Source organism: Meles meles, chromosome 13 (genome assembly GCF_922984935.1).
Source record: "Meles meles chromosome 13, mMelMel3.1 paternal haplotype, whole genome shotgun sequence".
In the NCBI taxonomy this organism is placed as follows: domain Eukaryota; kingdom Metazoa; phylum Chordata; class Mammalia; order Carnivora; family Mustelidae; genus Meles; species Meles meles.
The window spans coordinates 47,245,660-47,271,934 of NC_060078.1; the positions used below are offsets into that span (position 1 = coordinate 47,245,660).

Sequence of the window (26,275 nt, forward strand, 5' to 3'; positions counted from 1 at the left end):
CATGGACACATGTATATGTACACATATAGGGATAGAACTTTTGCATGTTGTTTTTCATTTTAATCTTCCTCTGCATATTATTTGATGACTTGCCTTTTTTCCTCTGCTTCCGTTGTGTTTGAGTTCTATCTCTGTAGCCGTATCTAGAGCTAGTTCATTCCGGTTAACTGCTGAGTGGACGTGCACTAGACAAATGCGCCACATTTGACTTAGCTGTTCCACTACTGGAAAACACTTGGGCATTCTCTACCATGTTGCTATTGCAAATATGGCTTATGTGCACACTCCTTCACTTCTCTTCGAGGCACAAGAGTATATGTTTCTCCAAGCCTTAGTCTAAAATATGCATATAGAGGAGTAATTGCTGAATCATAAGGAACACACGTTTTTAGTTTGGACAGACACTGCCCTCCAATAACCATGGTGCAAATTTATATTTAATTCCCCACACAAAGTAAGAACCACAGAAGGATGTTTTATTTGAGCTAAGTTTAATCTGCCTTCTTTGATTTGGGCAAGCTTGGAGTCCAGCACAGCTGACAGCATTGGCTGGGTCCCCAACTTGTGACCGTTCAGAGCCATCACATACCTTGAGATCCCTGGGCCCGAGTATCCCCCACCTGCGCTCACGTGTGAAGGCTCAGTGAAGGCCCTTCACCTTGGGCTGGCTGCCATGAGTGACGTGTTTGACCTGTTTCCCCCACAGTTCTTTGTCTTGGATGTTGTCATTAATTTCCGCCGTCTCAGTGAGGGGGATCTGTTCACTCAGTTGAGAAAGATAGTCAAAATGGCTTCCAACGAGGATGAACGCTTGCCTCCAATCGGCCTGCTGACGTCAGAAGGGAGGAGCGAGTGGGCTGAGGCCAGGACGGTCCTCGTGAAAGGTTAGCAGCAGTGCCCAGTGCGTCTCCACGCTCATCTCATCTTCATGCCCATTGGCTTTCCTTCCTCCAGGTTCGGGCACCATGCCTCATCCCCATTTGCCATAGCATGGAGAGCTCAGGCCTCCCTCCAACTCAGGACCCGACAGTACATGGGCTGAGGCACCCGGGGGCTGACGGCACCTTTTGTACCCTCATATTTCATCCGGCAATGTTCTAGCTTCCTGAATGATTAGCACTGAAATCCTGGGATGTCTGGGAATATTGAGGGAGGGAAGGTTTTGAGCTGGAGGAAGGCTGGCTACAATTAAGCAGTTGTGATATACTGGTGGGCAGGGATGGTACCCACTTTAAGGGTCTGAGTCACTGGCAGAGCTGTCACATGGAGATATGGGACAGAGCCCAGCTCTGGGAGGGTGGTTCACTGCCTCGGTCCTAGAACTTTTCACCTTCAGGCTGTTCTATCCTTCTGGCTGGTTGCTGCTCTTAGGAAGATTTCTAAGCATTCCCATAAGAAAGCTGGTAATAACCTTAAAAATTTTAAGTCATCCTTCTGGAAACTCATTTTCAAATCCAAAACCAGTCCTATTCCCAGGAATTGGATGCAGTATTTTCCCTCCTTGCCTAATTAGAGAGTCCAGGATAAGAGGGAAGGCTTCTGTGGACCTCCATGTGCATCTCGGGCTCTCGTTCAGCCCGGTGTCCGTTCTGACTCCCCGGAGTGTCTGTCGGCTGAGGATCTGGGCGAGGCTTGGAAAGTTAGGAGGCAGAGGCAGAGAGGAGGAAGCCCCTGCCCCCGAGCAGCCATTGGACGGGGGAAGGGAAGGCATGGGGTGGGGGCGGGGGGCACAGACTCAAGTACACAGTGATGCAGCAGCCACCCATGTAAAGCAATAGAGACAGCAGGTCCCCAAAAAGTGCTCTAGGACTTCAGCAAGAGGAGGGGGCCCTTTCACTTGGGAGGCCTGTGAAAGGCTTCATTGGAAGAGGTGGGACTCAGCTCAGGTGTCACTGCCTCAGGCCCCCTAGGGCATCCCCCACTCAACACACTCTGTCACCTTGTCCTGCTGTCTTATACTAATTGCCCTTGTCACTCTCTGAAGTCAGCTTCTCATTTGTTTATGATTACCTGCCTCCTTTTCCTAGTGTCTGAGGAGAACAGGGGCCTTATCTGTTTGGATTAACTTTCTAATCTGCTGTGCCAAACACAGTGGGGTCCCAGTCATATCTGTTAAATAAAAGAGCGGAGGGTGACAAATGATAGCAGGCCCCAGACTTGTTGCCTCCCTACCAGTTAATGATTTTTCCTTCAACCATGGGGCACCTGCGGAATGCTCAGTCCTAAATCGGGGACTGCACGGACCACAGCGGGGTGTGAAAGCCGAACCTGTCCTCACAGACCTAACCGCCAAGTTGGAGAATTAATAACTTCTTGTTGGAAAGTGAGTTAATTCCCTCAGGAGACCATGGTGTAATCAAATCCCACTCCTCTCCCCTCCAGGGACAGAGACAGCATCAGACAGTCCCCTCTGCTTCCAATACAGTTTCCACTTTATTAGCAGACCAAGCCATCTCCCTGCAGGACTGACCAGGACTGCCTTGAGACTTAAGTGCTTGGGCTGTGCTAATCGGAATTACTTTGTTAATGGCACTTGATCTGGCTTCCTGAATGGAAGTGCCGTTTCTGACGGCAGCATGACAGAGAGGAGGGGCCCACACGCTTTCTCTTCAGAGATCTGATTATTGTGGTTGGCACTGACTGTCATCGGCACAGCAGGAAACCAACCCTCCTCAGAGCCCTCCTCCCCAGAGCAGACCCGGTCTGCAGAGAGGAAATCATTTAGGAAAGGATTTCACTATAGATGTGAAAGATGGCGGCAACTTGGACCAGGCTGGAGAGTAAAGATGAAAGACGTGAGTGGGGTCCAGATATATTGCAAAAGAGAAGGGACACGGAGGAATAGAAAAGTGAGAGAGATTCCTAGATTTTTGATTCGAGCATGCTAAATGGTGATTTCCCTGTGACGGGAACCAGGTTGGTGAAGAGACTACAGAATGAAGTCCTTTCTAAGTATGTCAGGTTTGAGATGCCTTGAGTCATCTAAGTGGAGATGTCAAATTAGATCTATGTGTCTGGAGCTCAAGATGAGCTCAAGAGAGAGGTCAGTACGGAGACATAAATTTGAGAGACATCAGCACATAAGTGATATTTAAAGTCATGGACCTGGGTGAGATCATCTAGAAACAGCGGAATGGGTCCTTGGAGGTCAGGTAGGAAAAGATGCAAAGCGGATTGAGAAAGAGCAGCCTGTGAAGTCAGGAGCAAACCAGGAGATGAGTCATGAAGGTCCAAAGGGAAAGAGGAAGCGGCCAGCCACTTGGAATGCTGCTCAGAGCTCAAGGAAGAGCTGGACAGAGAGGAGACTCAGAGCTTGGCCACCCTAAGTTACCAGTAACTTTCACCAAGACCAGACACAGGAGTAGGAAGGATGAATGATTGTATGCTAATGGGTGTGATCCAACAGCAGGAAGAAATTGTTGATGAGACTGTCAATGAGTAGGATCAGTTAAGCGTGGATAACTCTTTTCAGGTATTTTGGTATTTAATTTAATTTTTTTTTTTTTACTTTTTCTTTTTCTTTTTTTTTCCCATTTTATTTATTTTTTCAGCGTAACAGTATTCATTCTTTTTGCACAACACCCAGTGCTCCATGCAAAACGTGCCCTCCCCATTACCCACCACCTGTTCCCCCAACCTCCCACCCCTGACCCTTCAAAACCCTCAGGTTGTTTTTCAAAGTCCATAGTCTCTTATGGTTCGCCTCCCCTCCCCAATGTCCATAGCCCCCTCCCCCTCTCCCAATCCCACCTCCCCCCAGCAACCCCCAGTTTGTTTTGTGAGATTAAGAGTCATTTATGGTTTGTCTCCCTCCCAATCCCATCTTGTTTCATTTATTCTTCTCCTATCCCCCTGCCCCCCCATGTTGCTTCTCCATGTCCTCATATCAGGGAGATCATATGATAGTTGTCTTTCTCCGATTGACTTATTTCACTAAGCATGATACGCTCTAGTTCCATCCACGTCGTCGCAAATGGCAAGATTTCATTTCTTTTGATGGCTGCATAGTATTCCATTGTGTATATATACCACATCTTCTTTACCCATTCATCTGTTGATGGACATCTAGGTTCTTTCCATAGTCTGGCTATTGTAGACATTGCTGCTATAAACATTCGGGTACACGTGCCCCTTCGGATCACTATGTTTGTATCTTTAGGGTAAATACCCAGTAGTGCAATTGCTGGGTCATAGGGTAGTTCTATTTTCAACATTTTGAGGAACCTCCATGCTGTTTTCCAGAGTGGTTGGACCAGCTTGCATTCCCACCAACAGTGGAGGAGGGTTCCCCTTTCTCCACATCCTCTCCAGCATCTGTCATTTCCTGACTTGTTAATTTTAGCCATTCTGACTGGTGTGAGGTGATATCTCATTGTGGTTTTGATTTGTATTTCCCTGATGCCGAGTGACGTGGAGCAATTTTTCATGTGTCTGTTGGCCATCTGGATGTCTTCTTTGCAGAAATGTCTGTTCATGTCCTCTGCCCATTTCTTGATTGGATTGTTTGTTCTTGGGGTGTTGAGTTTGCTAAGTTCCTTATAGATTTTGGATACTAGCCCTTTATCTGATATGTCGTTTGCAAATATCTTCTCCCATTCTGTCAGTTGTCTTTTGGTTTTGTTAACTGTTTCCTTTGCTGTGCAAAAGCTTTTGATCTTGATGAAATCCCAACAGTTCATTTTTGCCCTTGCTTCCCTTGCCTTTGCCGTTGTTCCTAGGAAGATGTTGCTACGGCTGAGGTCGAAGAGGTTGCTGCCTGCATTCTCCTCAAGGATTTTGATGGATTCCTTTCTCACATTGAGGTCCTTCATCCATTTGGAGTCTATTTTCGTGTGTGGTGTAAGGAAGTGGTCCAATTTCATTTTTCTGCATGTGGCTGTCCAATTTTCCCAGCACCATTTATTGAAGAGGCTGTCTTTTTTCCATTGGACATTCTTTCCTGCTTTGTCGAAGATTAGTTGACCATAGAGTTGAGGGTCGATTTCTGGGCTCTCTATTCTGTTCCATTGATCTATGTGTCTGTTTTTGTGCCAGTACCATGCTGTCTTGATGATGACAGCTTTGTAATAGAGCTTGAAGTCCGGAATTGTGATGCCACCAACTTTGGCTTTGTTCTTCAATATTCCTTTGGCTATTCGAGGTCTTTTCTGGTTCCATATAAATTTTAGGATTATTTGTTCCATTTCTTTGAAAAAAATGGATGGTATTTTGATAGGGATTGCATTAAATGTGTAGATTGCTTTAGGTAGCATAGACATTTTCACAATATTTATTCTTCCAATCCAGGAGCATGGAACATTTTTCCATTTTTTTGTGTCTTCCTCAATTTCTTTCATGAGTACTTTATAATTTTCTGTGTATAGATTCTTAGCCTCTTTGGTTAGGTTTATTCCTAGGTATCTTATAGTTTTGGGTACAATTGTAAATGGGATTGACTCCTTAATTTCTCTTTCTTCAGTCTTGTTGTTGGTGTACAGAAATGCAACTGATTTCTGTGCATTGATTTTATATCCTGACACTTTACTGAATTCCTGGACAAGTTCTAGCAGTTTTGGAGTGGAGTCTTTTGGGTTTTCCACATATAGTATCATATCATCTGTGAAGAGTGATAGTTTGACTTCTTCCTTACCAATTTGGATGCCTTTAATTTCTTTTTGTTGTCTGATTGCTGAGGCTAGGACTTCTAGTACTATGTTGAATAGCAGTGGTGATAATGGACATCCCTGCCGTGTTCCTGACCTTAACGGAAAAGCTTTCAGTTTTTCTCCATTGAGAATGATATTTGCGGTGGGTTTTTCATAGATGGCTTTGATAATATTGAGGTATGTGCCCTCTATCCCCACACTTTGAAGAGTTTTGATCAGGAAGGGATGCTGTACTTTGTCAAATGCTTTTTCAGCATCTATGGAGAGTATCATATGGTTCTTGTTCTTTCTTTTATTAATGTGTTGTATCACATTGATTGATTTGCGGATGTTGAACCAACCCTGCAGCCCTGGAATAAATCCCACTTGATCGTGGTGAATAATCCTTTTAATGTACTGTTGAATCCTATTGGCTAGTATTTTGGTGAGAATTTTTGCGTCTGTGTTCATCAAGGATATTGGTCTGTAGTTCTCTTTTTTGGTGGGATCCTTGTCTGGTTTTGGGATCAAGGTGATGCTGGCCTCATAAAATGAGTTTGGAAGTTTTCCTTCCATCTCTATTTTTTGGAACAGTTTCAGGAGAATAGGAATTAGTTCTTCTTTAAATGTTTGGTAGAATTCCCCTGGGAAGCCGTCTGGCCCTGGGCTTTTGTTTGTTTGGAGATTTTTGATGACTGTTTCAATCTCCTTACTGGTTATGGGCCTGTTCAGGTTTTCTATTTCTTCCTGGTTCAGTTGTGGTAGTTTATATGTCTCTAGGAATGCATCCATTTCTTCCAGATTGTCCAATTTGTTGGCGTAGAGTTGCTCATAGTATGTTCTTATAATTGTCTGTATTTCTTTGGTGTTAGTTGTGATCTCTCCTCTTTCATTCATGATTTTATTGATTTGGGTCCTTCCTCTTTTCTTTTTGATGAGTCTGGCCAGGGGTTTATCAATCTTATTGATTCTTTCAAAGAACCAGCTCCTAGTTTCATTGATTTTTTCTATTGTTTTTTTGGTTTCTATTTCGTTGATTTCTGCTCTGATCTTTATGATTTCTCTTCTCCTGCTGGGTTTAGGGTTTCTTTCTTGTTCTTTCTCCAGCTCCTTTACACGTAGGGTTAGGTTGTGTACTTGAGACCTTTCTTGTTTCTTGAGAAAGGCTTGTACCGCTATATATTTTCCTCTCAGGACTGCCTTTGCTGTGTCCCACAGATTTTGAACTGTTGTGTTTTCATTATCATTTGTTTCCATGAATTTTTTCAATTCTTCTTTAATTTCCTGGTTAACCCATTCATTCTTTAGAAGGATGCTGTTTAGTCTCCATGTATTTGGGTTCATTCCAGCTTTCCTCTTGTGATTGAGTTCTAGCTTCAGAGCATTGTGGTCTGAAAATATGCAGGGAATAATCCTAATCTTTTGAGACCGGTTGAGACCTGATTTGTGACCCAGGATGTGATCTATTCTGGAGAAGGTTCCATGTGCACTAGAGAAGAATGTGTATTCTGTTGCTTTGGGATGAAATGTTCTGAATATATCTGTGATGTCCATCTGGTCCAGTGTGTCATTTAAGGCCTTTATTTCCTTGTTGATCTTTTGCTTGGATGATCTGTCCATTTCAGTGAGGGGAGTGTTCAAGTCCCCTACTATTATTGTATTATTATTGATGTGTTTCTTTAATTTTGTTATTAATTGGTTTATATAGTTGGCTGCTCCCATGTTAGGGGCATAGATATTTAAAATTGTTAGATCTTCTTGTTGGACAGACCCTTTGAGTAGGATATAGTGTCCTTCCTCATCTCTTATTATAGTCTTTGGCTTAAAATCTAATTGATCTGATATAAGGATTGCCACCCCAGCTTTCTTCTGATGCCTATTAGCATGGTAAATTGTTTTCCACCCCCTCACTTTAAATCTGGAGGTGTCTTCGCGTCTAAAATGAGTTTCTTGTAGGCAACATACTGATGGGTTTTGGTTTTTTATCCATTCTGATACCCTGTGTCTTTTGATTGGGACATTTAGCCCATTAACATTCAGGGTAACTATTGAGAGATATGAATTTAGTGCCATTATTAGCCTGTAAGGTGACTGTTACTGTATATTGTCTCTGTACCTTTCTGATCTACTACTTTTAGGCTCTCTCTTTGCTTAGAGGACCCCTTTCAATATTTCCTGTAGAGCTGGTTTGGTGTTTGCAAATTCTTTCAGTTTTTGTTTGTCCTGGAAGCTTTTGATCTCTCCTTCTATTTTCAATGATAGCCTAGCTGGATAGAGTATTCTTGGCTGCATGTTTTTCTCGTTGAGTGCTCTGAATATATCATGCCAGCTCTTTCTGGCCTGCCAGGTCTCTGTGGATAAGTCTGCCGCCAATCTAATATTTTTACCATTGTATGTTACAGACTTCTTTTCTCGGGCTGCTTTCAGGATTTTCTCTTTGTCACTAAGACTTGTCAATTTTACTATTAGGTGATGGGGTGTGGACCTATTCTTGTTGACTTTGAGGGGGGTTCTCTGCATCTCCTGGATTTTAATGCTTGTTCCCTTTGCCATATTAGGGAAATTCTCTCCAATGATTCTCTCCAATAGACCTTCTGCTCCCCTCTCTGTTTCTTCTTCTTCTGGAATCCCAATTATTCTAATGTTGTTTCGTCTTATGGTGTCACTTATCTCTCGAATTCTCCCCTCATGGTCCAGTAGCTGTTTGTCCCTCTTTTGCTCGGCTTCCTTATTCTCTGTCATTTGGTCTTCTATATCACTAATTCTTTCTTCTGCCTCATTTATCCTAGCAGTGAGAGCCTCCATTTTTGATTGCACCTCATTAATAGCTTTTTTGATTTCAACTTGGTTAGATTTTAGTTCTTTAATTTCTCCAGAAAGGGCTTTAATATCTCCAGAGAGGGTTTCTCTAATATCTTCCATGCCTTTTTCGAGCCCGGCTAGAATGTTCAGAATCGTCATTCTGAACTCTTGATCTGACATATTACCCATGTCTGTGTTGATTAGGTCCCTAGCCTTCGGTACTGTCTCTTGTTCTTTTGTTTGTGGTGATTTTTTCTGCCTTGTCATTTTGTCCAGATAAGAGGATATGAAGGAGCAAATAAACTACTAAAAGGGTGGCAAAGACCCCGGAAAAATGCGCTGTAACCAAATCAGAAGAGACCCCAAATTGTGGGGGGGAGAAAGGGGATAAAAACAGGTTCTGAAAAAAAAAGAAAAAAAAATTTTAAAAATAAAACAAATAAAAAAATATAAAAAAGAAAGAAAAAATATATATATTTAGATGAACTAGTCAAAAAACGTTAAAAAAAGGTAAAAGTTTTAAAAAATTTAGCAGAAGAAGAAAAAAGAAAAAAGAAAAAAAAATTGAAAAAAGAAAAAAAATTGAAAAGAGAAAAAAAAATTGAAGTAGCCGCAAGACTAAAGAATCATGGGGAGAAAGCCATGAGTTTCGTGCTTTGCTTTCTCCTCCTCTGGAATTGCTCTGCTGTCTTAGGAATTGAATCTGCTTTCTCCTTGATAGATGAACTTCGTCCTGGCTGGATATTTTATTGATCTTCTGGGGGAGGGGCCTGTTGTAGTGACTCTCAAGTGTCTTTGCCCGAGGCGGGATTGCACCGCCCTTACCGGCGGCTGGACTAAGTAATCTGCTCGGGTTCGCTTTTGGGAGCTTCTGTTACCTGAACGCTTTCCGTAGAGTTCCGGAGGACGGGAATGAAAATGGCGGCCTCCCAGTCTCCGGCCCCGAGGAACCGAGAGCCTGGGGCCCCACTCCTCAGTGCGCCCCCAGAGGACAGCACCCAATCACTCCCGTATCCCCAGCCTCTAGCCACGCTCCGAGCTCACCCAGCCCGCGACCAGTTCAAGGTAACCCTGAGCTGAGAGTTCAGTCCTCGGCTCTGTCTCTGCAGCCGGCTTCTCCGTTCTAATACCTGCGAGCTCTCCGACACTCTGACACCCCCGATCCTTCTGTGACCCTGCGGGGCCTGGGGCCACGCTGGCCCCGCATGGGCTTCACCCCGGTTTAGCCCCTGGAGCAATGTCCCTCAGTGGAACAGACTTTTAAAAATCCTGATTTTGTGCTCCGTTGCTCCGCTGCTTGCCGGGAGCCGGCCCCTCCCCCCGTGGTCTATCTTCCCGTCGTTTTAGATTCACTTCTCTGCCAGTCCTACCTTTCAGAAAGTGGTTGATTTTCTGTTTCTGGAGTTGCTGTTCTTCTTCTCTTCGCTCTCCCGTTGGATTTGTAGGTGTTTGCAATGTTTAGATAAGCTATCGAGCTGATCTCCTGCTACCTGATGTAGTCTCAGGCTGCTACTTCTCCGCCATCTTGACTCCTCCCCTCTCAGGTATTTTGGTATTAAAAGAGCAGGAAAATGAGGCGGTTGCTAGGAGAGGATGGGAGTCAAGAGAAGTGTCTTTAGTCGGAGAAGCAAGTGCGTGGTTGTATGCAGACAAGTCTATGGAAGTACTCCAATAGGAGAAATTATTAATGAGGACAAAGGAGATGAATGGAGGCATGGGGTTCTTGCAAAGGCAAAAGGAAATGCAAGCCAAAGAATAAGAGGCCTTTGGTTGGTACAGGGAAAACTGAAACCTGGGCATGCGGTCATGGTGGTGGGAATGTGAGGCAGTTCCTGACTGATGGCTTCTGGTCTCAGATCAGCAGAGCAATGGCCATGAGCCGAGAGAGGCACCAGTAGCATTCTAAGACAAAAGAGAACACAAGAAATAGCCTCTTGGAAAACTTGATGAGATTTACGGACTCTGTTGAGCTCATATTTAAGGGCTTGGAGGTCATACATTTTAGGAGAAATTAATTAGCTTTGTTTTGCAATTTGTTGCCTCAGGTTCAGGCAAAGAGAAGGTGGGTCACCAGGTTCAGCCTTGGTTGGAGAACATATCCGAGGGAGAGAAGGTGAAGGTATGGCAAAGGACTGGTTATAGTGTTGGAATCTGAAAGGGGGGAGACCAAGGGGCTGAGAGAGGAGGGTGCACGTGGGCTGGGTCCTCCACACAGACTGCAGGAATGAGGGCTGGAGTGGTGATGGGGAGGAAGAAGGTGAACCGGGTGCCCAGACTTGCATGATGGGGAGTTGTGAGGACATCAGGGGAATGCGGCAACATGGGGGGGCAATGACGATGGGGATGGGAAGGTGGAAGACTAAGAGCTGTGGCTTCAAAGGAAAAGCAGGGAGGAGCCGCACAGGCGCAGGGACAGAGAGAAGAACACCACCAACCCCACTGGACCCCAGGGTGCATGAGCGTGAAGGAAAATAGTCTCCTGGAGAGGTCACAGGAAGTGTGTCCCTCAGGGGGTGCCCCCCTCCTGGTGAGGCAGGTGAACAGAACGCTCTCAGAAGAGATTAGCAGTGCAAGGGGACCCGCCATCCCTACTCAGACTTCATGAAGTGTTCACGAAGGGGGAAAGGCTGCGGGGGTGAAGGATGAGTCCACACAGGGGACACTAGAGCAGCAGGGCATGGGAGTGCCAGCCAAAGACCCGGGGATGGTGGTCATCATTGCACAGAATGCTCCCAAATCCTCAACCTCTGGGAAGGTACTCTCCTGGTTCCAGGTGTGGTCATAGGGGCTGGGTTAGGGGTCTGACTGGCCCAGGCAGTTGTTGTCCAGCAGGAGCTTTCTTGACCAAGGTGAGCTCCTGTTGACCCGGTGGAGGTCTGGACTGAGCCATCTGAGCTCAGACAAAATCTGAATTCTCATAGGGTCCCCTGACAACCAGCGGGGAAATTGATTTTATCCACGCTTTCTCCCTAGAGAGACTGTCCCTGATCCTTCACTCTGCTCCCCAACCAAAGCATCTCCCTCTGTCGGCCCACCGGCTCCCCAGCCTGAACCTGTGCCGTGACATTGGGAGGGTGGAGCTCACAGGACAGTGGACCAGCTGTCTGCTATAAAACCCAGGCTCCCCCCTTCACCCAGTGCTCCCTCCGCCCCCTGTGGCCCCAGCACTGCTCACACAGAGCTCTCTGAGAATGTGGTGCAGGACAAGTGAGTGTATCATCATCTCTATCTGCAGCCTAATCATCCACAGCCAACACAGAACAGGCTCTTAGGGGTCCAAGGGCTAAGAGATCTGGCAGGACCATCACTGCTCCTCCAGAGGCCTGTGGTCTTGTTGGGGAGACCCGGCATAAACAGAATTGTCAGGACAAGAGTGGACAGGATAAAACCAAAGGAGTGTCTCCAACAGGAGTCCTGAGGGAATTTGGGGATCTTATCCCCTGTGCCTGTCATAGCTTAGAAGGGCTTCCTGTCAAGGAGAACATGAGGCTACGCCCAGGTGGGTTGAGCTGGCTGTGACTGGGGCTGGCTCACAAATCAGGGTCATATGGAGAACCCCTAAAATAAAGATTATGGGGCCCCAGGGATTTTCCAGTGGGATTGGGATGAGGCCAAGAAATCTGTATTTTTTTTTTTAAGATTTTATTTATTTGACAGAGAGAGAGACACAGCGAGAGAGGGAACACAAGCAGGGGGAATGGGAGAGGGAGAATCAGGCTTCCTACCAAGCAGGGAGGCTGATGCGGGGCTCGATCCCAGGACCCCGGGATCATGACCTGAGCCAAAGGCAGACACTTAAACACTGAGCCACCCAGGTGCCCCAGGAATCTGTATTTTTAAAGCACCTTCATGGTCAGCCCAGGTTGAGACCAACTTAAGCAGATATTAAATTAGCAGCTACTGTGCATGCAGGTCTTCCGTGATGCTGGCCTTACCCGGGGCCCTTTCTGTCCCTTGTTGCTCTGAGTCTTCAGTATAACCCTTGAGGTGGGGATTCAGCCCCACAAAACATAGGTGGCTCCGTCTCCAGCAGGTTGAGCTAGTCTTCACCCTTGGAGGCGGTCAGTGATGGAATGAGGTTATCTTTGTCTCCCAAGCCTAAGATCCTCAGGGCTCGCAGGCAGGGCAGGATTTGAGGCCTCAGGAAGGGAATCCATAACTTCGCAGGACCTCCCTCTCTGCAGAGCCTCGAAACTGTGGCCTTCCTGAACCCAGGAGGACCAACACTGTTATCCTGGTCTGCAAATTTAATTAGATATTCGGCCCTGAGTCTGGAAGACTACAGCGCTTGTCAATTTGTAGGAAAAGAATAGCCAGCTCAGAGAGCTGGCACCCCCCTCCCCCCACCCGGAGCCTGCTGGCTTTCCTGGGTGCTGCATGGAGATCCTGGGAGCTGACTTCAGGCAGATGCTTGTGTTTACACAGCACCGTAAATATTTATCCCCAGCAGCCAATTAGAGCTGAGCCACTGCCTTCAAGGAGGGAGCTGACAGAAGGCGCTGCGTCTGGAGAAGGCCTTGGTCATGGTTTACAAGAACCGCTCGGGATGGGCATTTTGCTACTTAAATATTGTCATCCAGAGATAGGCAAGTCTGCTGATTTTAAAACCAATTACACATTAGCAATAACAGCGTCTCTGATTTAATTGGCCCAGAAATACCTCCTGGGCTCCTGAGGCTGAATGCTGTTTTCTTTCCTCCAGGGTGGGGGTTGGGGAGGGTGGGAGGCATTTCTGGGGCCATTGTCTGCCTCCCACAGTGGAAGCATGAGGACTCCTGTGTTTTGAGGGCCTCCAGACAGGGAGAGGCATGTGGCCTGTGGCAAGAGACCTGGGCTTGCCCTGGCCCTCCTCGCTGGGCCCTGGAGCTGGCTTCTAGGCTAGGACATGGAGGTGGTCGCCTTGCCCAGTGGCTAGGACCAAGGGGTTGCAGAGGGGCTGCAAAGCAGGTGGTCTGGTCCCTGGCGCACCGAGGCTGTTCGCTAAAGAATTAACTCTTAATTAGATTTGGGGAAACACTGTGGAGATGGTTTGTCCGAGGCTCACAGCCTCTCTGGAAAAATCTGGTAGACTACACATGGGCACCTGTTGAATCCATTCCATCAGTGACAGTGACCCGTGGCCTCAGACTGAATAGCCTGGATTCCTGCCTTGGAACCCTAACCCTTATTAACTCTGAGCTGCTCCTTTGCGTCCCCTGGGCTGCCCACGATGCCACACACTCTTTTGTTTCATTTCTCCCCCGTGGCCCTCTCTCTGGCCCACACTTTCCATTTTATGATATTTGGGGTTCAAAGTGAGTGGGAGGTGGGGTTTTTGTTTGTTTGTTTTGCTTTGCTTTGTTTCATTTTTATCTCCCGCCCTTCTCCACTTACCACCCCTCTCCTAATTCTCCAAGTATGATAGCTCTTTAAATCTGCCTTTGTGGGCAGGGTGTTTCAAGCCCAGAAGAAAGAGCAATGCTTAGTTCTGGAAGGTGTTTTTCTTTTTTTTTTTTAATTAAGTTAAACTTATTTGGGGATAATTGTAGATGCACACACCCTTATAAGAAATAATCTCCCCCATATCCTTTTTCTCCTAGTGCCAACATCTTATAAAACTCCAGTACAACATCACAATATTGACATTGATGCAGTCTACAAACAGATCATTCCCATCCTCCCAAGGACCCCTCCTATTGACTTTCATAGCCACACCCATGTCCATTCCAACCCCATCCCTCCTTAATCCCCAGCAACCAGGAATCTGTCTTCATTTCTATAATGTTATTGCCTTAAGAATGTTGTATAAATGGAATCATATGGTATATAACCTTCTGAGCCTGGCTTTCTTTTTTTTCACTTGACATAATCCTCTGAAGATTAATCCACATTGTCCCATATGTCAATAGTTCATTCCTTTTTATTCCTTGGTATGGGTGTATTACAATGGGTGATATCATTCATCCATTGAAGGACTCCTGAGTTGTTCCTATTTTTTGGCTATTACAAATAAAGCTACTATAAACATTATATAAACTATATATATACACATATATATGTACATATATACATATATGTTTATGTATGTACATATATGTGTACATATATACATATGTTTTTGTGTGATCATAAGTTTTCATTTTAGGAAAAATTCCAGGAGTAGAATTGATATCTGCATGTTTAGTTTCTAAAGAAACTGCTAAAATGTTTTCCAGATTGGCTGTACCACTTTATATTCCCATCAGATGCAGTTTCTCTGCAACCTTGCCAGCATTTGGTGTTGTCACTATTTCTTAATTTTGCCTTTCTCATCAGTGTGCAGTGATATCTTATTGTAGTTTTAACTTACATTTTTCTAGTGACTAATGATGTTGAGTATCTTTTCATATGCTAATTTGCCATCTTCAGATCCGCTTTGGTGAAATGTCATTTCCCGTCTTTTGCTCATTTTCTAATTAGATTGTTTGGGTTTGGGTTTTAGAGTTTGTTGTTGTTGTTGTTGTTTTACTGTGAATTCTGAGAGTTGTTTATATATTCTTTACTAGCCCTTTCTTGGCTATGTGGTTCTATATTTCCTCCCAATCTGTAACTTACAGTTTCATCTTCTTAACATGGTGTTTCACTGAGTAAATGTTTTCAGTTTTGATGAAGTCCAATTTGTCAGTTTTTCCGTTGGTGAATCGTGCATTTGATGTCAAGTCTAGGAATTCTTCGCCTTGCCCTAGATCCCAAAGATTTTCTCCTGTATTTTTTCCAAAAATTGATGTTACATTGGTACATTTAAGTTTATGATCTATTTTTTAATTAAATAGTTCATAAGGTGTGAGGATTTACAGTCAGGCTTTCTTTTTTTATTTAATTTTAATTTTATTTATTTATTTTGCCTATAGGTGTCCAACTGCTCCAGCAACGTTTGCTGAAAAGGCCATCCTTTCTACACTGAATTACTTTAATGCCTTTGTCAAAATCAGTTAGGAATTTTTATTTGAGTCCATTTTGAGGTTTTCTATTCTCCTCCATTGATCTCTGTGCTCCTCTTTCTGCCAATACCACACATTCTTGGTTATGTAGCTCTAAGTCTTAAAATTGAATATACTGGTTCCTTCAACTTTATTCTTCTCCAAAATTATTTTAGCTATTCTGACTTTCATATAAATTTTAGACTAATCTTGTCTATACCTACAAAAAGTTTTGCTGGGATTTTTATGGCAGCAGTCTTAAACCCATGTATCAGTTTGGGGAGAATTTACATCTGCACCATGTTGAGACTTCCTATGCCTGAACACAACATCTCTCCGTTTACTTAGATCTTCTTTGATTTCTTTCATTGGTGTTCTGTAGTTTCAGCATACAAGCCTTGTACATTTTTGTTACATACACTGAAGTGTTTCAGTGTTTTGCATCGTTGTAAGTGGTATTATATTTTTAATTTTGGTGTTCATGTCCTTGTCCCTGGTGTACAGAAATACTATTGATCTTTGTATGTTTGTCTTGTATCTTGCAAACTTGCTGAACTCATTAATTCATTCTAGGATGTTTGGGGTGGGGTTTTGGTTTGTTTGTTTGTTTGTTTTTGGTATATTCCTTAGAATTTGTACACAAACAATCATGTCATGTGAAAGTAGAGATTTTTTTCCCCTTCTGATCTGTATCCCTTTTAATTCCCTTTTCTTGCCTTATCGCACTGGGCAGAACTTCTGGTACTATGTTGGATAACAGTAATATGAGTGGGGGTGCCTGGGTGGCTCAGTGGGTTAAAGCCTCTGCCTTTGGCTCAGGTCACGATCCCAAGGTTCTGGGATCGAGCCCCACATCGGGCTCTCTGCTCCACGGGGAACCTGCTTCCTTCTCTCTCTGTGTCTGCCTCTCTGCCTACTACTTGTGATCTCTGTCTGTCAAATAAATGAACAAAATCTTTTAAAAATTTTTTTAAAAAGATTAAAAAAAAGCAGTAGTACGAGTGGATATCCTTTCTTTTTCCTGATCTTAGGGAAAAGGCATGCGATCTTTCGCCTTTAAAATGATGTTAACTATAGCCCTTTCCGCAGATGTTCTTTATGAAGTTGAGGAAGATCCCCTCTATTTTTATTTTTCTGGGATTTTATCATGAATAGATACTGAATTTTAGGAGTATTGTCAAATACTTTTATTGCATTAATTGATATAATCATGATTTTTCTATAACCTGTTAATATGGTGGATTATACAGGTTGATTTTCAGCCTTGCATTCCTGTAATAAGCCCCACTTTGTATATAATTCTTTTTGCTTATATATTGTTCAATATTTTTGTATCTATATTCATACATTCATGAGGATTATTGGCCTGTAGCTGGTTAGGTGTTATGGCTTTTCTTCTTCTTTGTACTGTTTTCATCTTGTTTTGGTATAAGGATGACACTCGATTCATAAAATGAATTGGGAGGTATTCTTAACCTCTTAAGTTATCTGAAAGAAATTGTATTGATGTGTTTTAGTTCTTCCTTAAATATTTGGTACAATTCTCCAGTGAAAACTTCTGGGCCCAGAAATTTCTTTTTCTGGAATTTAAAACTTACAAATTCGATTTTCTTAATATTTATAGGGCTATCCAAATTCTTTCTTATTCTTTTCCTTTTGTTTTTATTTATTTGACAAAGAGAAAGCACAAGTAGGCAGAGAGGCAGGCAGAGAGAGGGGAAGCAGGCTCTCTGCTGAGCAGAGAGCCCAATGCGGGACTCGATCCCAGGACCCTGAGATCATGACCCGAGCTGAAGGCAGAGGCTTAACCCACTGAGCCACCCAGGCACCCCCAAATTATTTCTTTTATATATGGTGCATTGTAGTAGTTTATAATTCTCAAGAGATCACTCCATTTCATCTAAATTGTCAAATTTATGTCTGTAGAGTTGTTCATAGTATTTTTTTATAATCCTTTTGATGTCTGCAGGGTGTGTAGTACTAACCCTAATTTCATCCCTGATAGTGTTCTATCTCTCCCTCACTCTCTCTCTCACAAGTCTTGCTAGAAATTTGATTGATCCTCTAAAGGAACTAAATTTCTTTTTATTGTTTTTATTGTTTTTTTTTTCAATTCTGTTGGTTTCTGATTCTTGTTATTTCCTAACTCTTGATTGATTTTTGTTTATTGTGCTTCTCTTTTTCTAGGCTCTTCAGGTAAGAGCTAATAGAATTCATTCAAGACTTTTCTTCTTATCTATGTAAGCATTTGTGCTATACATTTCCTTCTCAACAGTGGTTTAGCTGTGACTCACAAATCTGGATAAGGTGTGTTTTTATTTTCACTCATTGCAATGTTTTTTCTTAATTTCCCTTAAGACTTCCTCCTTTACCTATGGATTATTTGGAAGAGTATTGTTTGGTTTCCAAATGTTTAGAACTTTCATTGTTTTTTACTTTTTACTTTGATTTCATACATTAGAAAATACATTTTGTATGATTTCAGTTCTCTTCAATATATTTGAGGACGTTTTATAGCCTAGAATGTGGTCTACCTTGGCATATATATTCCACAGGCACTTGAAAAGAATGTGCATTCTGCTGTTGTTGGATGGAATGTTCTATAAATGTCAATTAGATTGATTGATGGTGTTGTTGAGCTTTTCTATGTCCTTGCTGACTTTCTGTCTAGTTTTTCTATCAGTTATCAAGAAAAGGGTGTCTAAGTCCCCAGGTATAATTGTAGATTTGTCTACTCTCCCTTCACTAGCTTCTCTAGTGGTTTCCAGAGGTATTACTTTATATATATAATTTACCACTGTCTATAGTTATTGAAATTTTGCCAGTTCTAGTGAAATGTAGAAAGTTTACCACCCTTTACATCCCTTTACTCTCCCATGTTTATAATATACTTGTCTTAATTATTTCCACTAATATAAATTTAGTGCCACATCAGGCAGTATTATAGTTTTATTTCAACAGTGAAACATAATTTTTAAAAACTCAAAAAGAGGGGTGCCTGGGTGGCTCAGTGGGTTAAGCCTCTGCCTTCTGCTCAGGTCATGATCTCAGGGTTCTGGGATCGAGGCCCCCATCAGGCTCTCTGCTCAGTGGGGAGCCTGCTTCCCTCCCCCTCTGCCTGCCTCTCTGCTTACTTGTGATCTCTGTCTCTCTCTCAAATAAATAAATAATCTTTAAAAAAAAAACTCAAGAAGAGGATGAAAATTTATTTACTAAAATATTTGCTCTTTCTATTATTCTTCCTCCTTGATGTTTCAATGTTCCTTTCTTATATAATTTCCTTTTTTGAAGGGGGAAATTCCTCTAGCTTTTCTTTTAGGGCAGGTCTGCTGGGGATAAGTTCTTTTAGTTTTTCCTCATCTAAAAATGTCTTGATTTCCCTTTCTTTCCTGAGGGATATTTTTGCCAGATATAAAATTATGGGTTGGCAGTTCTTTTCTCTCCCTACTTGAAAAAGGTTGTGTCAGCCTTCATGGTTTCTGATGAGAAATACATCATAATTTGAATTGTTTTTTTTCCTCTAGAGATAAAGTATCATTTCTTTCTCTCTGCTTTCAAGATTTTTTCAGAAGTTTGACTATGTTAATGTCTTGATGTGGATTTCTTTTAATTTATCCTGTGTGGAATTAACTGAATCTTGAATCTTTAGGTTTATGTCTTTTGCCAAATTTAGGAAGTTTTGGGCCATTATTTCTCTGAGTACTTTCCTGCTCTGCTCTTTTTTTCTGTCCTTCTGGGACTCCAGTGGTATGATTATTAGATCTTTTGTCCCACAGATTTTTCAGTTTTATAATGATTAATTTAAAAATATTTGTTACATAATTCTAACATTCCTGTCACATCAGTGTTGGGCATCTACCGTCTTTCTTCATTCAAGTTGAGATTTCCCTGGTTCTTGATGTGATAAATGATTTTCTGTTGAAACCTGGATGTGTTATATTATGAGACTCTGGATGTTATTTAAACTTTATGTTCTAGCTGGCTTTCCGACATCACTCCAGCAGGAGCAGGGTGGGTGCTACCTTATTATAGCCGGGTGAAGGTAGAAGTCCAGGTTTCTCATGAGGCCTATATTGACAACCCAGGGGAGGATGCTTCTTTTTTTTTTTTTTAAGATTTTATTTATTTATTTGACAGACAGAGATCACAAGCAGGCAGAGAGGCAGGCAGAGAGAGGAGGAAGCAGGCTTCCCACTGAGCAGAGAGCCCAACACGGGGCTCGATCCCAGGATTCTGGGATTATGACCTGAGCTGAAGGCAGAGGCTTTAGCCCACTGAGCCACCCAGGCACCCCGGGAGGATGCTTCTTATTACTGGTAGTGGGAGTGGGAATTCAAGGTCCCCACATGTTCTCTACCGATGCCGTCTGGAGGAATTGAGGTGGTGGTTACTACCCAATGGAGATGAATGTTCCAGCTCCTCCCTGACAGCATGTCTCCTCTGACCCATCAGAGGTTGAGATGCTTCATTACAGATGGGTTATGGTCGAAGTCTAGGCTCCCCACTCTGCCTTTGCTGGCATGGAGGAAGGTCATTATCTAAAGTTTTCCTGTGTTGCTAGTCTTTCGCTTCCCTGGTCATTTGACTAAAGAAAGCTGGCTTTTGCTGGATTTGTTTGTTTGTTTGTTTACATTGGTTTGTGTTTTATGTTACTGGCTGTTTGAGCTCCAAGTCTGGGAAATTTTACATAAAACCGAAAACCCAGTATATTCATTTTTTAGGGCTACCGTAACAAAACCCCACAGACTGAGTGGCTTAACCAACAGCAATTTATTTCTCACCATTCTGGCAGCTAGAAGTCCAAGGTCAAGCTGCTGGCAGAGTTGGTTTCTCCTGAGGTCTTTCTCTGTGGCTTGCAGATAACCGCTGTCTTATTGCATCCTCCAATGGTCTTTTCTCTGGGCGCACACATCCTTGGTGTCTCTTCCTCTTCTTATAAGGATAATGGTCATATTGGTTTAGAACCCCACACTTATGATCTCATTTGACCTTAATTGCCTCTTTAAATACCTCATTTTTAAATATAGTCATATTGAGGGTTAAAGCTTCAACATATGAACTTCATGGTGGAGGGGACACAATTCAGTCCAGTACACCAGGAATTCACCTTCATGTTGTTCCTTGGGTCCTGAGGTCCCTAGCTCCTCTCTCTCCATCTTTCAGCATCTTCTTATGTTTGTTTTAAATATAATGTCCAAGACTTTTAGTGGAAGGAATAGGGAAAATTCCACTTGATTTTCCTGGAAGCAGAAGTCCCTCCCTCTTGAGCTCTTTAAAGAGACTTTCATGGGGTGCCTGGGTGGCTCAGTGGGTTAAAGCCTCTACCTTCAGCTCAGGTCATGATCCTAGGGTCTGGGGATCGAGCCCCAGGTTGGGCTTTGTGCTCAGCAGGGAGCCTGATTCCACCTCTCTCTGCCTACTTGTGATCTCTGTCTGTTAAATAAATAAATAAAAATCTTTAAAAAGAGAGAGAGACTTTTGTAATTCAAGTAAAAGCTGTTCTGATTTACAAGAGGCAGGTTTCACCGGGCAAGAAATATTTTTGTGGAAATTTCCATAACCCCTGGGAACTGTTAACTGGGAGCATAAAGATTATTCCATAAGCCATAAAGTAGAGAAGAACAAGGGATGCGTGATGGCAGAGTTCTATCCCAAAAGGAGATGCAATCCCTTTTTCTGGGGAAGAAAAATCCTCAGATGAAATTGACAGAGGTTGAAAAGCTCTAAGCCTCAGAAGAGGAGCCTAGTGCTCCATCTTCGCAGACCTTGTGAGGCAGGACAATAGGAATCTGACTTGAGCCAACCTCCCTCCCAGGGGGATAGACCAGAAAAGGCAAGTGTCCAAGACAGAGCTCTGTGTGTGTGTGCGTGTGTGTGTGTGTGCGCGCGTGCGTGTGCACGCACAGGTAGAGCTGTTGGGGAGCATCACCTGATTTCTGCAGCCCTCCAGAAACAGAGGCGCTGTGTTCCTTTCATCTTGTTCACCTTAGTCACAGTCTGTAAGCTTTCAGCCTCTAACAGAAGCTCCAGGGTCCTCCAAGGCCTCGTGGCCTCTGGAATTTCTGCATCACCGAAGCTGTCAGCTCCCCAGGCGTGGGTGGCCGAGCAAGCTCCTCCTATTACTCACCTCCCACTTCTCACTATTAAGCAGGGCTCCTTGAGGAAGATTGATTTACCACATTAAACGAGCCCCATGTGCTCGATGAGAATGTCACAAGACAAACAGCTCCTGCCGCGTACCTCCAGCCCCGCACTCCCTGCTTCCATTACACTGGGGCCAGAGTCATGGTGGATGAGTTTGGGTGTAGTTCATTTTCTGCCTTACATGATAAATTTGTCAGCCTTTGACCGATCAGCTACTCGTATGCAGGGAGTTCATTTGCAAGGCCACCTGGCATCTCGGCTTGGCTGTCCTGCTCCCATTTCTCCCTGTCTAATGAGTCAGGACCTGGGTATTGTTGGTTGGCACTGAGCTCTGGGGCCCTGCACGACCTGCCCGTGATGGTGATGGCTCAGTCCCTCTCCAGGGGTCCCTCGCTCCTGCCTGGAGGCGGCTGGGCACTGAGACCTAGGGAGCCATCCTCGTTGGCTGTCAGTTTCATGTTGTCCATCTGGGAAGGAGTGTGCCAAGCCTCCTCTCTCCCGCCCTGAGGATGTGTTAGGCCTACTCCCCAGCATCCTGGCTAGAAAGGCTTGTCCACTCCACATTGGCCTTGGGGCTGTTTCTAAGGAAATTTTGGTATAGGCAGATGCCCAGCCTGGGATTTCAGAGCTCACTGAGACATGGCCAACAGGGCCTAGATGAGTAGCTCTGGGGCTGCCCATGGTCCCTTAACTGGCCTCCAGGCCCATACCCTCCCCAGGCTGCTAGGCAGCCTAGACTCTGCTCTGACCACATCAACCCCTGTCCAAGATCCTTTGGTGGCTCCTTGTTGTTGCTAGATGAAGGCCATTCACAGCTCTTGATGATCTGTTCCCAACCTGGGCACTGGGGTTGCATGCCGGGGATCAAGTCTAGCTCCCTCAGTTTATTGGATGACCTTAAGCAAGACTTTTAACTTCTCTGTGAACGGGGATGATAAAAATGCCTATCTCATGTTCATCAGTATGAGGACTTAGGTTTATGCCTGGCACATAGTAGGTGCTCAACAAATGTTCCCCAATAACATCACTTCACTGCATTCTTCAGCCTCACCTAAGCCTGCACGCCTTCACCTACGATCTGGTGGTGAACTGCAGCCTGGGGTGGCCTGGCCATCCATACATTCCACCCACAAACCTGGGTGTCTGCACCCCAGCCTTCAGAACATTTTCCAGCACTGTTATCTCCCTCCTGACAGGCTTTCCCCTTCCTCTCTGCCTATTTGAATCTGACCACAGTCTGGCCAAGGCCTTCCCATGCTCTGAAGTCACCAGCCAGCTGGGAATCCCAAATGAACCCCCCAGAACAGCACACAGGGCAGGACCACTCCCCAGAGCCATAGGTGGGGACTTGTATAGAGCAAACATGGGTAGGACTGGGAGTCTTGCAAAGGGTAAGGAATCCCTTCCTTATCTCCATCCCCTCCCAACCTCTCACCATTCCCCCATCCCATAAGGGTCCATACCCCAAAGGTGGTGGTTTTCTGATCCTCAAGCCAGCTGGGCTCCTCCAGGTTCCTTCTCTGAGCTGCATATACAGATCTCTGCCTCACCTGTCCATGTACACTTGAGTCCACTGCCAGCCATGGACACTTTGCTGTGCCCACCTGCACTGGAGACCCAGCCCCCACCCTCTTCAAGCTCACAGACATGGGGGAGGAGACTAGGTCAAGGCTTCCGGGGTTGGACTGGCACCAACTGCTTGAAGCATGGGGAAGTCTGCAGTCAGTAGCTGGGTCATGTGTGGTAGGGCACACGCAATGTGGTAGGAGACAACAGGTGTAGAGGGGATGGGTCCAGCCCTGGACCTGGGTACTGTATGATGCGAGCCTAGTGAACAGAGCAGAGGTGTTTTGTCTGCACCGAGAAGCAGCCACCATCCTCTGGGTGTGAGGAGTTCTGGAGGGCAGGCGCTCTGTCTGGGCTGTTGCCACCCATGCCAAGCCTAGGTCCTGCCCCATTAAAAGGATCAGAGAGCTTGGGAGAGGTTTATGAGTGAAACTCTGATAGGCAGAGTAGGAGAAGGTCCCCTATCCAGGAGACACCCTACTCTCTGGTGAAGAGATGGATGAGCCCAGATGTCAGAGAGTGTCAGGAGGCCTGACGCCCGCGCAGGGATTCAGGGGATGTGACCCTCGGGGGGCAGCACGGTAAGCCACGGAGCCCAAAGGGCCATGTTTAAACTCAACCTCATAAAAGTCATTTCAGGTTGAAGACGGTAACACAGTGACTGCCCCACCCTTCAGGGGCAGAGGGGAAAGGAATTTCCCCAGAACTTCATCCTCAGGGCATGACCGGAAGTCTTGGAGATGATCAGAGTCCAGGAAAGCCCAAGAAGCCATGCAAAAGATATGGAGTCATCCTGGCCCCTTGGGGATCAAGAGGGGTCCTGAAAGCATGGAGCTCTCCAAACCCTCATTCTATACAGGGAGTGGGGGAAAGATAACCCAAGGATGGGCTGGCTTGCTGGTCATTCTGCTTCTCAAACTGGAAGGCTTGCTGTGAGAGGGATTTGCAAGAAATGGGAGGAAGGGGATGGGTGGAGACTGGAGACTGTCTTCCGTGAGATTGTGTACAGACACCTCTCATGAGCTGGAGAAATCACGTGGGCAGAGCAGTGACCGTCACATGTGACCTTAGCATCCATGTGCCTAGCTCATGTTGAGGAGCCCCAGGGAGAGTCTTGGGGACTACTCTACTCAAGCCTGACTGCACTGGAAGAGGGAAGTCACCACATGTCCCAGGGAGGGTCAGGGTGAGGCCAAGAGCAGGGAGGAACAGACAGGACCCCTGGGTCCCAAGCTGGACAAAGGGAAGGACAGGCTCCCACTGGCAGCATCAGACTGTGTATGGACTCAGACTCCTACTGACTAGGGAAGGTCCCATTGTGCCTGGCTCCAACCCACAGGCAGGACCTGGCTGGTGAACAGAGACCACACTGGCTCCCACACATTCCCGGGACTTCAGGAAAGCAGATTTCAGGTGGCTATGAGAGGTGATGGGCATAATTTTTGGCTTGAGGCTCCAGAAGAAGAGAAGCCTCCAGAACCAGGGGCTCTGACTCAGCAGTAAGTGGGATCCCCGTAGTGAGGGAAAGGGCAGGAGCAGAGAGGTATGTGTGCCTGGGCTTGGACTGACTACAGGAAATAGGAGGGCCAGCACTCAGGACCAGGGCCTGCCCCACTGCCTGTCTTGATGGGGCAAAAAGGAACAGGGACTATCATCTTGGGGGGGGGGGGGGCTCCTCAGCCCGCAGAATGTTTCTCTCTGACAAACACCTCCTGGATAGGGACCTTGGATTTCAATACCTACAGGGACCAAGGGGGTTGAATGAATGAGAGGACTATGGTAAAACAAGAGTGCAGTTTCTCAGCTCCAGCTGATTCTTGCAGTGTGAGAATGTGAACCCAAACTCACTAGATGGTATAAATTAAGATTAGATTTGGCCTCATATGACAGAAAACCCAAAATAATAGTGGTTTAAAGAAAACAGAGGTCTCTCTTTCTTTCTTGTATACCAGAAGTAAGCCATCAGAGCTGATACGCAGTGGCTAGGATTCTCCCATCACTGCAAGGGTGTGGCCCACATCCATATGATCCAAAATGGAGGCTAGAGGTCCAGCCATCACACCAGTGCTCCAAGCAGTAGATAGAGGATGGTGGGAAGAGGAGCAAAGAGCACATGCTGGTTACCTTTAAAGAAGTCTCTTGGAAGCTGTCATATAGTGTTTCTGAATTTTATTGGCAGAATTAAGTGTGTGTTCTCCTCTAACTGTAAGTGAGGCTGGGCAGTGCACCTTTAGTTCTGGCCCTCCATGTGCCAAGCTAAAACCAGGCACTCTGTGACTAAAGGGAGAATGGATATTGCCCTTCACAACTAGCAACCTCTGCCCCACAGTGTCCCCTTGCCTCCAAATACTTTGCACCCCATCTTCCATGCATAGGATACTCTGGGGCTTGGGAGGAGAGGTAACCCTGTCCGTCATCCTGTTACAGCTTTCCAGCCCAAAAGTCTGGAGAGAGGAGGTGGTGGAAATGGAGGGGGCTGCCCGGGGAGAGCCCATCCAGCTGACCCAGCTGTTTGGAGAAGAACCTTATGCCCAATGTCCCCCATGGAGCAATCAAGCTGCCTTGGTGACACGTCTCCTGCACAACTCAGTGGCTTCTAGCCTATTTGTCCTGACGAGTTCCACATGCCTGAATTGGCCTCAGTGGGCTCACCAGGGTATGGCTTTGGGGCAGGCCGCCTGGCCCTTCCATCTGCGCTCTTCATTGAAATAACCGCTGAGGCGGGGAGGGGCAGGGACAGCAACACCTTGACTCCCTGAAGCTTTTCATGTGAAACTGACAGATTTTTAATTTTCAGCAACTAATGTTTGAGAATTTTAGTTTGGAACAAATAAACAGACCTATGGGCCAGATGTGGCTCTCAAGCAAGAAAGTGGGGGGGTAGGGTACTGTTCGATGGAGGAATTGGGGCTCCTCCCCTGGCAAGGCCGGTCTGAGGGTCTAATGTCCATGGAGAAGGCCCCACATGAACCCCCTTCATCCTGGTGGGCGATTCCAATGACCACCCATCTGGGGGCAGATCTGGCCACAGCTGGAGAGTCAGTGGGACTCCTGCAGACCCCCTGAGTGGGAGCTGGCTGCTGGGATTAGCACAGGAGCTCAGGAGAGTCTAGCTGACTGCCACGGCTCACCCACTGGAGTCGGACGAGGAATCAGGACCGGCTCAAGGGCTCGGTGTCCATGTGTGTCTGCCTGTGGTTC

General features: G+C 45.3%; 1 protein-coding gene across 3 annotated transcripts in view; it reads left to right on the forward strand.

Moving 5' to 3' along the window:
* The window catches only part of CHAT (choline O-acetyltransferase), a 56,565-nt gene that overhangs the window by 10,318 nt on the left and 19,972 nt on the right, over positions 1 to 26,275 (forward strand). For all 3 annotated transcript variants that reach the window (XM_046027203.1, XM_046027204.1, XM_046027202.1), the window contains one exon: positions 707 to 884. In XM_046027203.1, coding sequence (XP_045883159.1) covers positions 707 to 884 — 178 coding nt within the window. The remainder of the gene's footprint in view (positions 1 to 706; positions 885 to 26,275) is intronic.